Raw genomic sequence first — 13,325 nt, 5'->3', positions numbered from 1 at the left:
TTCGTTCTGCTTTTTGAGTTAGCAGAAAAGTCGAAATTGCGTGTTACCAGAACATAAAATCTGCTCTTCTACCATTCTGATAGCAGAAAAGCAGATGGCCACTTTTCGTCCTCCATACAGATACATTCCTTCCTGCATGGTTGAACCGCCCATGTTTTTTTTTTGGGGGGGGGAGGATTTTTTAATCCTGCCAGAGCAAACAGAGGGCGGCAAACAGCATGTGGAGATGATTCACAGTCTAGTCACCGGGGGTTGGTTGCTATTGTATTGGCATGCCTTTTGAGTCTAAGAATCTTGGTGCTCCAGCATGCCGTTACAGACATCACCCAAGCTAACAAAATTCCATTCTGCTCTAGCATGGATGAAGTCTTTTCCTTCATGTCCTTGCCAAGGCTCTAGGTGTCCTTCTTTCACCGCACTCTGACTCGCTGGCTTCCCGAAATATTTGTGGAGGCTTCAAGCCCCGGAATGGGTCTCCAGTGGTAAACCAGCAAGGCTATTTCTTTCCATCCACAAACTGCCCATCCATTATGTGCCTGACAACCTGAGTCATGTACAGTACATGACGTTGGCGCACCGCCTGATACTCCGGTCTTAGGTCCGCTACGCGTCGGTACGTAGAGGTCCGTGCAGCCCCCTCGCTTGGCCTAGCGCCTTGAGGCCTCGTACGCCATGGTCAGAACGTACTGTGCACGTTATCTACATGTACATGTACGTGCGACACCCGTGCTGCATTGCATTGTGCACGTTCGTGCTGCACCGGTGCTGCATGTACATGTACATTACACGTGGGTGTACGTACACGTACTTGTACAGTGCTGCGCACATTGTACATAATCATGTATAGACTGTCGTCTGGGAATCAGACAGAGAGAGGTATCACATTATGAGACATTTAGGCAGGTACCTTCTTAAAATTATTGAAAATAACAATGGGCCAAATTGCTTAAACATTGAATTAAACTATGATCGACAGTGACGGTTAGATTATTATTAAAAATACGTAGTTATATTTATTTTTTAAGGAAACGAATTACTTTTTATAAATGTATTATTTATGTATTATTATGTGTGCTCTATCACTCAGTTGTCAGGATGGCCGAGCGGTCTAAGGCGCCAGACTCAAGGTTAATGACCTTCCGCTACACTTAGTGGGAATGGGCGTTCTGGTCCCCGAATGGGGGCGTGGGTTCGAATCCCACTTCTGACAAAGTTTTTTTGTCTTACATTTTTCGATGGTTCGATCTTGTTGAAGTTGGTAAAATACACCAATTTATGCATTTGTTTCCTCAATAAGGAAACAAAGTTCACTTTCCTTTCCACAAAACTGATATCTTGATAAAAGTTTCAATAATCATATACTTCATTGATGATTCCTACCCAACAAGCATTAGATTCCAAGGGAAAGATCAACCACATTCAAGTCAAATTTGCCGACCCATGATGTTGATTCTTTACTCTCAGTAAGAGAATTATAAGCTCGTAGAAAAGCATTTTCTTAAAAATATGGGGAGGCCGATTCAATGTTCTCTTTCATGATCAAATCCCAAAGCTTTCATGATCATCTCTGCCACACTGACAACTTGCTTAAGAACATCACCAACTGCACTGTGAGAACATCTTTCATTCACAAGTCCTCATAAGAAATTAGCCAGGTGCACTCGATTCCATTTGTCCCCAAGCTCAAAGACAGCAACACCAAGCCACAACCCCACAAAGTATATCAGGCAGCATCACTGACATAAAAACCACTCTTATTTTTGAACATGCTTTAATCTATTTTTGCAAATACATTCAGATTCAAATAAAATGTACCCCTTTTCTCCAAAGCTGCTCTTTCTAATAACAAAATATAAATACAGTAAATATATCAAGTATTTTATACTTGTTAAAAATCTGTCAACTAAATAAAATACAAGTACACATATAAGACAGGATATCATGAAGGTATTTTACACAAAGTGTCTGATAAATTTTTACCCCGTTTATCCAGACAAAACATGTGAAAGGTACTCTTGATACTCTCACACAAAAACGAAATTACCATACTAAATATTCACTCCTCTGTATTCTTATTTTTAAAAGACAAAGATCATTTCATGCTTTTGAATTTTTCCTTGTAGGGTTCGAAAATGTACATGCTCTGTGTTTTGAAATGGTATTTTCTGCAACTATCCTTGTGAAATTCAGATATTTCCTGATTGTGACTACCTCATGCTTCCAATTCAATTTATTTTTACCATAAAATTCTATGCAATTATTGAAGTTGTTATAAATAACACACCTGTTCCTGGCTTTTATCCTGGTTCACATGTGCAGTTCACAAACATGGGCCAGTGAAATCTGCTTCAGTGTGAACTAGACACACATCAAGACCTCAAGTAATTTTCCAATCAGTCACTCTACTCAAATTTTTTGACTGGTTACAGTGCCCTAACATGATGCCAATAGTGACCAGCAACAAAAATTTGAAAACTAAAAGCATTCCATATGACTAAGTAATTAAATCAAAACATATTAATGATAAATTTTGAAAAGTTTCTTTTCAAAAATTTCTGATTTTGGACAGGGGTGTGTACAAAACAATAGGGACTGGCGATATCCAACACCCTTGTACATCTACATGTATGCACCCGGAGGGGCTGCAAGTGACCCCCTTTTCGTCAAACTCAGGGTGATTGGACGTGCAAAAGTGACCTCAGGGCCATTCCACTTTTTAGTCTACATATTTACAAACCATGAACTACACATTATATACAGACTGGCTAAGAAAAGCAGAATCATTGCATGCAACATACCAACAATATGTCATTGTTCATGTCAAAATGGGCAGTTCTAAGCAAAACAGCACATAACTTCCAAATTTCAAAATTTCGGTGGTTACAGACCTCTGTGCCCAACATTTAACCCCCACTGTGTGATATACATGAAGCTATTTTTACTGTGTTTAAACCATAATTCATACTTTATGGTTAATAATTTGACATTCTGTGTCGTAATCAAATTATTAAAAAAATAAAACTAATACACCCATCTTCTGGCAATAAAAAAAATAGTCTACATATGAAAGCAATGTCATACCCTCTATGTGAAGTGAACTCTTTTTTATAATGATTGGAAGTACTCCCCATTCCGTGTAAACACAAAGTAAGATCCTTTTTGCGAGATTTGCTTCAAACAGTTGCTGGGACTATTACGAGGCAAACATAACAAAGTGAAATGGGCAGACAGACACAGCTTATCTTTCTTTCGGAAAAACCCTGTCAAGGCACTTTTGATCCACAACTGCAGGGCCTTTCTCTTTGAACTCTTCCTTGGAGATGCACATGTTCTCAAAGTACGACAGAGAGGCAAGAATGGAGCCCCCGATCCAAGCCATGAACTTCCTTTCCGGTGCTGCGATGACCTTGATCTTCATCACTTGCGGCGCTAGGGCCTCCAGCTCTTTCAGCAAACGGTCGGAGAAACCCGGGAACATGGTGGAGCCTCCAGACAACAGCACGTTGCAGTACAAGTCCCTGCGAGTGTCCATGCCACACTCCATGATGCTCTTGTAGACCGCTTCATGGATACCAACAGTCTCCAAGCCAATGAGGGAGGGTTGGAACAGCGCCTCGGGGCAGCGGAACATCTCACTGCCGACACTGATCACCCGGCCGTCGGGAAGTGTGTAATTCTTATCCTGGTTCCAACCATACCGAAAATTATACAGCTCCATCTTGAAGTTTTGAGTTGAATAGCAAAGCTTCTCTTTGATGTCGCGCACAGTCTCTCGATCACCTTAAACAGAAAGAAAATACATGTAAAATCACCGCAAAGTGCATTCACTTTACCCTATTGATGGCACTTTGTAGCTAACATAATAATGCTATTATCATGCTTTGACAAGTTCACATTAGCTGATGTTGGTTAGATTAGGCGAGTCAACTATGTGGGCCATCCTGCCAAACAAGGTCCCCTCATATTGCACAGAACAGATTAGTGAGTTGTAATAATTGGATTTAAGTTTGGAAACAGGGATTTTCACATTATCGAGCATGTGCAAGAAACGCAAGAAATCAAGCAAGTGCAAGGTACACAACAAATCAAGAATTAGACTTTCCTCAAAATAGCTTGTTTATGCTGACCAAACTTCTATGCTATTTTTCATTCTTTATTTCCCTGCAAGGGCTCACCGGATGATGAGAAATCGAGTGCCCGCTCTGCTAGCATGTCTACAAGGTAGTTGGTGAGGTCTCTGCCGCCAACGTCAAGCCTTTGGATGGGTTTGTTCAGTATAAATCCTTCGTAGACGGGCACAATTTGTAAAACTCCATCACCGCACTCCACAGACAGAGCAGTCCCACGGCCGTACGACAAGACAGACAACACGGCTTGGATCCCAATGTGCAGTGAATACACATCGAACTTCTCAAACATGACCTATAAAATGGTGCAATAAATAAAAGCAGTGTATTACACATTTTACATGATTGTATGAGTCCACTTGTTTGCAACTGTCACTCGGTGTTTTTTCTGTAGTTCATTTGATCACATGGATTGGTGTTGCATTGCAACATTTCCAATTCAACAAAGCAACAGTTTGCATAACGTTCTCCCTTCCAGAACATTACTAGGGAGTCTCTTTGAAAGTTTTTGTTCACCTTTCAAATGCTGTTCAACGTACATGTATGTAATGTTCCAAACAAGGAACTCTGGAGTAAACTGTGTCAACCGTGTAAACAACGTTTTGGTAATCAACAATAACGAAGCAGTAACCCCCTTTCAAACTACAACATTCAAACACCACTAATTGTTTTGCAAACAATTATGTTTGTTACAATCAAAGATTCCAATCAAATTATTCAAATCATTGAATTCTCTCCTAACATATTTTGAGATTAGTGCTTTTTTACAACTTTATACTCAACTAGCTTAAGTTTAAAGAATTTTTGTCAAAGTGGGTCGCAAGTTTGTCTTCCAGTTCAAACTCAGAATCAGGAAAATCAGACAGTTCTCAGGTAAGACTTGAATGGAGTAAATACCCTTCCCAAAGGGGTTATATGGTTAATGGATAATGTTCAGCAGAATTCCACCGAGACATGGGGGGAAGAGCTACAAACTCGGATGTTTAACAGTCAACGTTACCTCAGCCATCTTTTCCCTGTTTGCTTTCGGATTGAGAGCAGCATCGGTCAGGAGCAGGGGATGCTCTTCTGGTGCCACACGCAGCTCATGGTAGAAGGTGTGGTTCCAGATCTTCTCCATGTCATCCCAGTTGGTCACAATGCCGTGCTCAATAGGGTGCTTCAAGTCGAGGATTCCTCGCTTCACCTGGGCCTCTTCACCAACATATGAATCTCTGGGCGATCCTGGCATTTGACAACCCAACTAGAAAATAATTAACACACAGTGTACTAGCTTCACATGCATGTGTTCATTTATACTTTCTTTTCATTCTCTGTAAAATCATCCATGACCATGGTAAGGGTCTCCATCAGGCCCTCGATCACTGAGGTCAGGAACCAGTTCCAACTCGTGGGAACCGTGACTGTAACCAACTTGGTAACATTTCAGACAAAAGAAAAAGGTTTCTAAAACCTTGGGGGGGGTTTGTTAATAAAAATCAAGCTACTTGGAATACTACTTACGCAAAGGTTGTTAACTTGTTGAGAACCATTTTCGGTACAGTGTAGTTCCACATCAACAGTTTCTTTTTCCTTTTTAACGTTGCTTTTAAATAACTTCTTTCTTCGTCTGTATTGTAATTGTGCATTTTATTTCATGGGTATTTGTATTCTTGTGTTCATTTGCATTTTTTAATTCCTGCTCATTCATTTTAATTGTATCAGGGTCTATCTAGTTACATTTTATGACTTTTTTTTTATGTATAATTGTACTGCGCATTTGAACATTGATGGGAATTTGCGCAATATAAATTAATCTTTATTATTATTATTATTTCTTTGAGTTTTGAGGTTAGGTTTATATTCCGCATACCTCGGGACCCATGTTTTACTCCAATGAGCCCAGAGCCAGACCAAGAGAGGGTGCAATTTTCCAAGCAAATGGGGCTCCTTTGGTGGAAAATGCACTTTGGCGATTCACAAACGAATACGAAATACCCATGTTACGGTCGCTTCATGGAGATATTCACCCAATCAGGGGGTGCTTTTGCTCAAGGCGGCGGATAAACAGCATAGGGTACCCAATTTCAATACTAACTTCAAATAAAAAAAGAAAAGCACAAAAGATAATTGAATTCATTTAGTTTTAACTTCTAGGGTTTAGTGCAGTTCTTACATCAGAGCGAGGTCTGCCCATGACTGATGAAAAAACGGACTGTGGTGCATCATCCCCAGCAAATCCTGCCCTACACATGCCTGAGCCATTGTCAATGACAAGAGCGGACATGTCCTCCATGGTGACACTTGAATTCTGGTCAGGGCTTTGCGACAGTAGGCCTAGGGGGTTATTTATCTGTAGCCAAGAAATGGATAAACGTCAGTCAAAATACTGGACTAAATCTTGAGTGTCATGTTCATGGTGAAGCATGCCATCTACATGTTAGCTCTAAGAAAAAGTAGAAATAGAGAAAAAAAATGAGAAAAACGTCAGAGAACTGTACAATTCTTAACTCAAAAACAAATAACATTTAAAATTTCATACCTTATGTAGGCTTAGGCTACATAAACTTCCACGAATTTTTCATGATTGAATTTGACATAAAAGCGATCGTAAGGGTGAATTTGTGCGTAATAATGAATACTAAGTTCCTCCATGGCTTGAGGAACTCCAAAAATCTTTCCTCTATACTCGAACTTGATACTTGGTGACATCTCCCAATGTCTGATTCCAGTGACACAGCTTGGAGCTAACGTAAGATACTCATCAGGCGAGGCCGCGCCCGCCTGCCTAATTAGGTGATCCCATAGTGATCCACAGTACAATTGTTATGTACATAAAATATAAAGCCAATTACTCTTTCCAGGACCTTTTGTCGCTTTTAGTCTCCACCACAATACAACATCTAATGTTTTAGCTCAACAATCCCTTACCAACTTTTAATACTGGGCCTCATCTTCTTCACTTGGTGAGAAAAAGAATCTGTTATGTGATCGATCTGTCTGTGATCCCCTTGCTCAGTGCCATGTTCCCAGCGCTCAACTGACCCGTCCGTACCGCCTGGCTAGGACCGCGGTATGGTAAGCCACACTGTCGGCGGCTTATGTATTATGTGCACAGTAAACTGTAGACGTGCACAAGTCCCCCACTAGTCGTCTCTATTTTGCACGCCAATGTGGGACTCTTTTGGAAGAACAATGGAATTCTTTATCGACAAATTGTTCAAGCAACAATTTTTTATCAGAATGCGTAGAAAACAGTACTGTCTGATTCTTCGGACAAGGCTTACAAACAAACAAAACTATAATGACGTTTATCGAGAAATTCTAATATTAAGATAATTCGTTCCTTACAGGTGCGTTGTGTGTAGCCTTCAGAAACTTTGTCTAGACTCATCAAAAGTCTTCATTTGGCATTTAAGTTGGCATACATGGGCGTATAACCCGGAGGAAGGGGGGGTACATCACACCCCCCCCCACACACACTTTCTTTTTTGATGGGGAATATGCCATCTAGGATCATCCTTTTAGCCTCCACTGGCTACGCCGCTGATTGGATCTCCCCAGTCACTTTTAGGCATCATTTTAGGCTCTTTTACACCTGCTTCCAAAATATAGATGCGTATATTCTCCTCTAAACAAAACTCGCTGGATGTCATTACGTGTTGGGATGTGAAATTGAGAATTCAAATAAACACGAGGACAAACGTTACCCTCAAGTTAAGGATACAGTGCGGCAACATAAAACTTCAGGGCAAGGGAGACGAATAAACCCAGTTGACAAAGATTCTGAGGAGGTCTTTAGTTATGCTTTTTCCACCAGATTAATTTATTAGACGGAACGCAAATTGTTTAACTAAAACAAATAAAATAAATAATTAACTAAAAATATGAATACAAAATTGAAATTAAAATGCTAACTCGCATTAACTTTAGCGTGTTCAAAGTAACCCATCACTCCACCAGCCTGCGGAGTATTTCTTTCGGAAAGAATGCTGAAATGTTTATTTAAGACGTAAACCCGAGAGTATTGTGAACACAATTGTCTACTTCATTATAAACAGATATAACAAGATAATGATAATTTTAAATTGGGAATCAAGGAAAAACTGGTTTTACAAAAATATTTTCTTCACTATGTGGATGTGGTTACTTATGTGCATTAAATACATTACGCGTCTATAACTAAAAACTACAGTTAAGCTCAATGTTACCCTTTTGAAAAATGTGGCCGCTATTTTACTAATAACTTTTGAACTGGACTGATGAGCGACACAGTCACACAAAAACTAGCATTGCCTTTGTAAGAGCTATTCGTGTAAAGATCAGGTGTCCGGTCTATGGTCTTTGGCTTTAAACTTTATGTTACCCGAAGTTGGAATGGGTACGAAGTTAATCATTTTGGGCTTAACTGTAGTATATATAAAATATGACTAATTTTAACGGTGTTTATTATACAGAAAAATGCGAGACAAACAATTGCTATGTTGCCTGTAATTCACATTTGAATTAGACTTCATTTTTAAAACTCGTTGAAAAGTCCCAATGCATATTTAACCAATAATAGTCACATGCGTTTTACTATGTATCAAGATTAGAACTATTTTGTGTTTTATAACAAAACGCTCTTCAGTCAGTCTTGCAACATTAACTAACAACAGTTGAATTTTCGCGCAAAACCTCAACATTTCAGATGAAAATTGATTAGAACATATTTTCTGTAAACACAAAAATTGTTTCATTTGTGTATCATACGCACGCCCAAGACTGTATCTAAACCGAAGAAAGCACATTTCGAGAAAATAGAGTTTTGGACTCCGACTGAAACCGAAAATAGACGAAATTTTCTTCTGTGAACTTTCCAAACTAGAAACATTTCCGATGAACGATACCAGGTCCGTTCTCGTCGTACTCCTGCTTGGAAATCCACATTTGCCCAAAGGTGGAGAGCGAGGCGAGTATAGATCCACCTATCCACACCGAGTACTTCCTCTCCGGGGGTGCAATTATCTTCACCTTGGAACTGGGCGGGACCAGGGCAGTGAGTTCCTTGCTCATCCGATCAGCCGTGCCCGGGAACATGGTGGAACCCCCAGACATCACTACATTGGCGTACATGTCTCTGCGGATGTCCATGTCGCATTTCATGACGCTGTTGTACAGTACCTCGTGGATACCAGCCGACTCCATCCCGATGAGGGAGGGTTGGAACAGTACCTCTGGACAGCGGAACCTCTCGTTGCCGATGGTGATCGTCTGACCATCGGGAAGCTCGTAGCTCTTTTCCACGCTGGAGCTGCTTTGGGCGGTCACCATCTCCTGGTCGAAGTCCAGAGCTAAGTAGCAAAGTTTCTCCTTGATGTCACGGACAATTTCCCTCTCAGCTATTGTGAAAGAGTATCGAGAAATTGACAAGATGGTTTTATATGCAGTACCTGCCGTTGATATCGGGAAGTATGGTTGGTCGGAACAATGCGTGCTGGCTTCGTTTCATGCTGACCATAGCTTACTGGACCCAGCTCCTCAAATTTCATTAGAAAGACAAGCGCAGCTACACGGAAAATATTTCTATTTTGTCTCCAGGTGCGAAATGGCCCGTCAAAATCTTTGATGAGTGCAGACAAGACAAACCCAAAGTCAAACTCTGAATAAAATAATGTTGCAGATTTTGTAACGATCAGTCAGTCAGTGAAACTCTTTCAAGACTCACCTGACGAGGAGAAGGCGTATCCCCGCTCCGACAGAATGACCATGAGGTAATCGGTCAGGTCCCGGCCGGCCAAGTCCAGTCTCTGGATGGCGTGGGGCAGTGAGTAGCCCTCGTAGATGGGCACAACGTGGGACACCCCGTCACCAGAGTCAAAGACCACGCCGGTGGTTCGGCCGGACGAGTACAAGGACAAGACCGCCTGGATGCTGACGTACATGGCAGGGACATTGAACGTCTCGAACATGATCTACCAAAAATGGATGTGCATTGAATTAAAATAAATTAAAATATAACGAACCGTTTCGTCAATAAATACAATTCATCCAAAAATTGAATTACCTCAAAATTTGATCATGAAAATTTGAAAATCGAAATTTCGGACAGTGAAAATATGTTGAAGTTAAAAAAACTGTTTAAACTCATGATAACTTGATTATGTGTCATATAATTTTAACGTATGCTTGTCAGTATGAAATGAACAAAATATTTTCAATTCTTTAATTTTCCTATTCAAGTGTGGCATCTTAATACCAAAAGAACACTAGGAAAATGGGTTGTGCAAAATATATTATTATTCGGAAGCATTTCAGGAAACATTGTGATCCATTCTGTCTGTTGATAACGTCACAACCGGCAAATTTGAATTGGCATGCATACATCATTGACATCTTGAGGACTGAAATGAAATTGTTAATTGTTGCATTGCCACAATTGTTGAATTTCCCATGAAGTTTTAAAAATTTCAAAACCCTCATGCGCCCGACTTCTACTTACTTGAGTCATCTTTTCTCTGTTGGCTTTTGGATTGAGTGGGGCCTCAGTCAGAAGAACTGGGTGCTCCTCTGGTGCCACGCGGAGCTCGTTGTAGAAGGTGTGATGCCAGATCTTCTCCATGTCGTCCCAGTTGGTCACTATGCCGTGCTCTATGGGATATTTGAGGGTCAGAATTCCTCGCTTGCTCTGGGCTTCGTCACCGATGTAGCTGTCCTTCTTGCCCATTCCCACCATCATTACCTGAGATTTTTAAAAAATAAATGGGAATGTGTCAAAAACTAAATTTAACTCATTTGTGTAAGAATAAATTTAAAGCATGTCTTGCGCGAAAAATATTACAGAATTGCTAACTAAAGAACAGTTGAGGGATAAGGGACAGATCACATAGAACCCCCCCAATTTACAATACACAGGAAATCTTGCGAATTTCTACGTCTCAGTAAGGTGCGCAAGTATTTTGTCTTGACTTGACATCAACTTTAATTTGTCTACTCTGGGCCAAGTGCATTTTTTTCTGGGGGGAGGGGGGAAGCAAAACAAACTCCAGGAATTACAGAACTGGTCAAAATTACCCAAAACACAGAAATTAAGATCTTTGATTACCTCGTGACGAGGTCTGCCCACCACAGCTGGGAAGACGGCTCGAGGGGCATCGTCCCCAGCGAAACCAGCCTTACACATGCCGGAGCCATTATCTACTACCAACGGGCAAATGTCATCGTCTTCGAATGCAGACATGATGCTGTCGATTCTCGTTAGTTAGGAAAGATTAGAATATCACCTGCCAAATAGAAATAACATTAATCACATTTAAAGAATTGAAAGGAAATTGGCCTAGCATTGTGATTTTTTTTTAATTTGAAAAGGTGCTTTCCGCAGACTCGATTTGTATCTTCAAGAATGCAGTACCGAAACTTTACCTTTTTTGAAGGAAAAAGAACATGGTTGTCCAGAAAAAATTATGAGTCTTTCAGCTCTAATTGAATTTTCGCAATCTGCAAGTTAAAGCAGGCTTAACCACGGCGGAGGTCTTGGTAATTTCAACTTTTCGTGTGGAGTTCCAAATAATATTGTACTTGGAGACATCATATATACTTTTATCTTTACTGGATCCCATGTTAACTGGGAAACCTAACAGAAATGTTTTTACCGGAGTTGTAGCAGCTCTGTCGATGTATTGACTTGTGCCGTATATCTCTTGAGGGTTTTATCGAGACGAAAATGTAGCTGTCAGTACGACTGTCGGCTCTTGTTCCGTGCTTCAAATCAGTCAGAAGGTCTCTCTTTCATCGCAGGTGGTTTTCTTGGCTGGAAGGGAGCAAGGTACCCCTATATATACAGTTGGTGGCAGAAATCTTGCCTCCAAATAAGGAAAACTTGAGAGCAAAGTCATTACATCAGTTTCTGAGATTCTCCCCAATGATATTTGTATTTGATGAGTAAGATGTATTATTCATGAGTTTACAGGAAGCCCGTTGACCTGGCAGTCGATGGAGCACGTTAGAACTATTGTTTACATTTACACAAGGTATCTGTGATGCCAGGTTTTATTTTCGGCGATGAGGCTTTGTGCGCAGACGTACTAATTCCAGGGGCAGCTTATTTCAACCTTCGCCAAATAAGGCAATCTTTTTTACTCAGGCCAATCCCCTAGGGTGGGGCCACGAAGCGGTTAGCTTTCAAAATTAATGTGCCCCCCGCACTACTGCACAGCTCACATCGAATAATAGAAGGGGTTCCCATGGGTTTCGAACGTACAGGTGATTCGAAGCTGGCAAGTACGTGGTAGACTCCATCTCCAGTCGTATGAACCAAATTACATGCAGTTAGCATACGAGTCAAACGTCGTACGCGACGCACTGCTCATCAGGCCTACGTATCCCCCGGAGCATGTGGGTGATTCTGTTTTTTGATCTTGAATTAAAAGTACCAGCATTTTACAAACGGTACCAACAACTGATCGGGGGGGATGGATATGGGGAGAATTCTTACTGGTGAAAATGGGACCACAGTTTTGGGGAAAAACACATTTTGCCCCTTGAGACTAGACCTAAAGACACCATTTTTGCAAAGTGTGATAACTGCAGACATTATCTGATGGAGACCACTTAAAATAAAATATCCACCTGAACTGCAAAGAAGATTATGATAACAAAAAGTACTTAATTTTTTTAAATTTCACTATAAGTATAATTTAGTGAAGTATCTTATTACCAAATTATCTTGCATTTGCAGTGAAACACCTTTCCAAGGTGAGCTAGGGACACTTCTTTTGTCTAACACAGTGTTCACTAATGTGGATTCACAGGAGGCAACTTAGGACAAAACCTAGGCCTATGCTTTCAAATTGTACAGAGTGCAAATAGCACAAAATGGCTGAATACACGTCTAAGCGACCAGAGCGCTCTGCAAATCCATATTTGGTAATATGTATAATGCGCATGCGCTCAGTGTGTAAACAGTGTAGAAGTGAGTCAGTGCGACAGGGCTGTGACGGGTTCGTTGAAGGTTATTAAAAAAATCAACGTGAGATGGAATATAGTAAGATTGCATTGGCCAGTCGGTATAAGAAATTGAAATATAAATGCGAAGTTCATTGTTAATGTTTTCATTCTTAAAACAAGTTTGACTTTCTCTAATTACATGTATGTTTATTTTTTTCGGTTTCTGTTTTGGTGTTTCAATGTTTCAATTGCTTTACTAAAAAAAACGGTCGTGGACACGTACGTTTGAGGTGT

At 40.5% G+C, this 13,325-nt stretch overlaps 2 protein-coding genes and 1 non-coding gene across 3 annotated transcripts; 1 reads left to right on the top strand and 2 right to left on the bottom strand.

Annotated features, from left to right (window-relative positions):
* Positions 1 to 1,089: 1,089 nt before the first annotated feature.
* Positions 1,090 to 1,210, top strand: Trnal-caa (transfer RNA leucine (anticodon CAA)). Its single transcript has 2 exons — positions 1,090 to 1,127; positions 1,165 to 1,210. It is a non-coding gene; the product is annotated as a tRNA-Leu (tRNA).
* Positions 1,211 to 1,754: 544 nt separating this feature from the next.
* LOC147795072 (actin-5-like) lies at positions 1,755 to 7,173 on the bottom strand. Its single transcript, XM_087132284.1, has 5 exons — positions 7,038 to 7,173; positions 6,283 to 6,459; positions 5,128 to 5,370; positions 4,176 to 4,422; positions 1,755 to 3,780 (listed from the first exon to the last, which is right to left on the bottom strand). Exons 2-5 carry the CDS (start codon positions 6,400 to 6,402, stop codon positions 3,239 to 3,241), a joined length of 1,152 nt encoding a protein of 383 aa, XP_086988410.1. The 5' UTR covers positions 6,403 to 6,459; positions 7,038 to 7,173; the 3' UTR covers positions 1,755 to 3,238.
* Positions 7,174 to 7,914: 741 nt separating this feature from the next.
* LOC110986385 (actin, cytoplasmic-like) lies at positions 7,915 to 11,944 on the bottom strand. The gene is made up of 5 exons (XM_022248211.2): positions 11,738 to 11,944; positions 11,191 to 11,368; positions 10,588 to 10,827; positions 9,814 to 10,060; positions 7,915 to 9,487 (listed from the first exon to the last, which is right to left on the bottom strand). The coding sequence occupies exons 2-5, from the start codon at positions 11,323 to 11,325 to the stop codon at positions 8,970 to 8,972; spliced, it is 1,140 nt and encodes a 379-aa protein (XP_022103903.1). The 5' UTR covers positions 11,326 to 11,368; positions 11,738 to 11,944; the 3' UTR covers positions 7,915 to 8,969.
* Positions 11,945 to 13,325: the final 1,381 nt, after the last annotated feature.

This window comes from Acanthaster planci, unplaced genomic scaffold, assembly GCF_054643075.1.
Source record: "Acanthaster planci isolate LZ-2023a unplaced genomic scaffold, COTS_SCS Contig183, whole genome shotgun sequence".
Lineage (NCBI taxonomy): Eukaryota > Metazoa > Echinodermata > Asteroidea > Valvatida > Acanthasteridae > Acanthaster > Acanthaster planci.
Note: the sequence above shows the minus strand (reverse complement) of the source record. Positions and strands in the feature narration are given on the sequence as shown.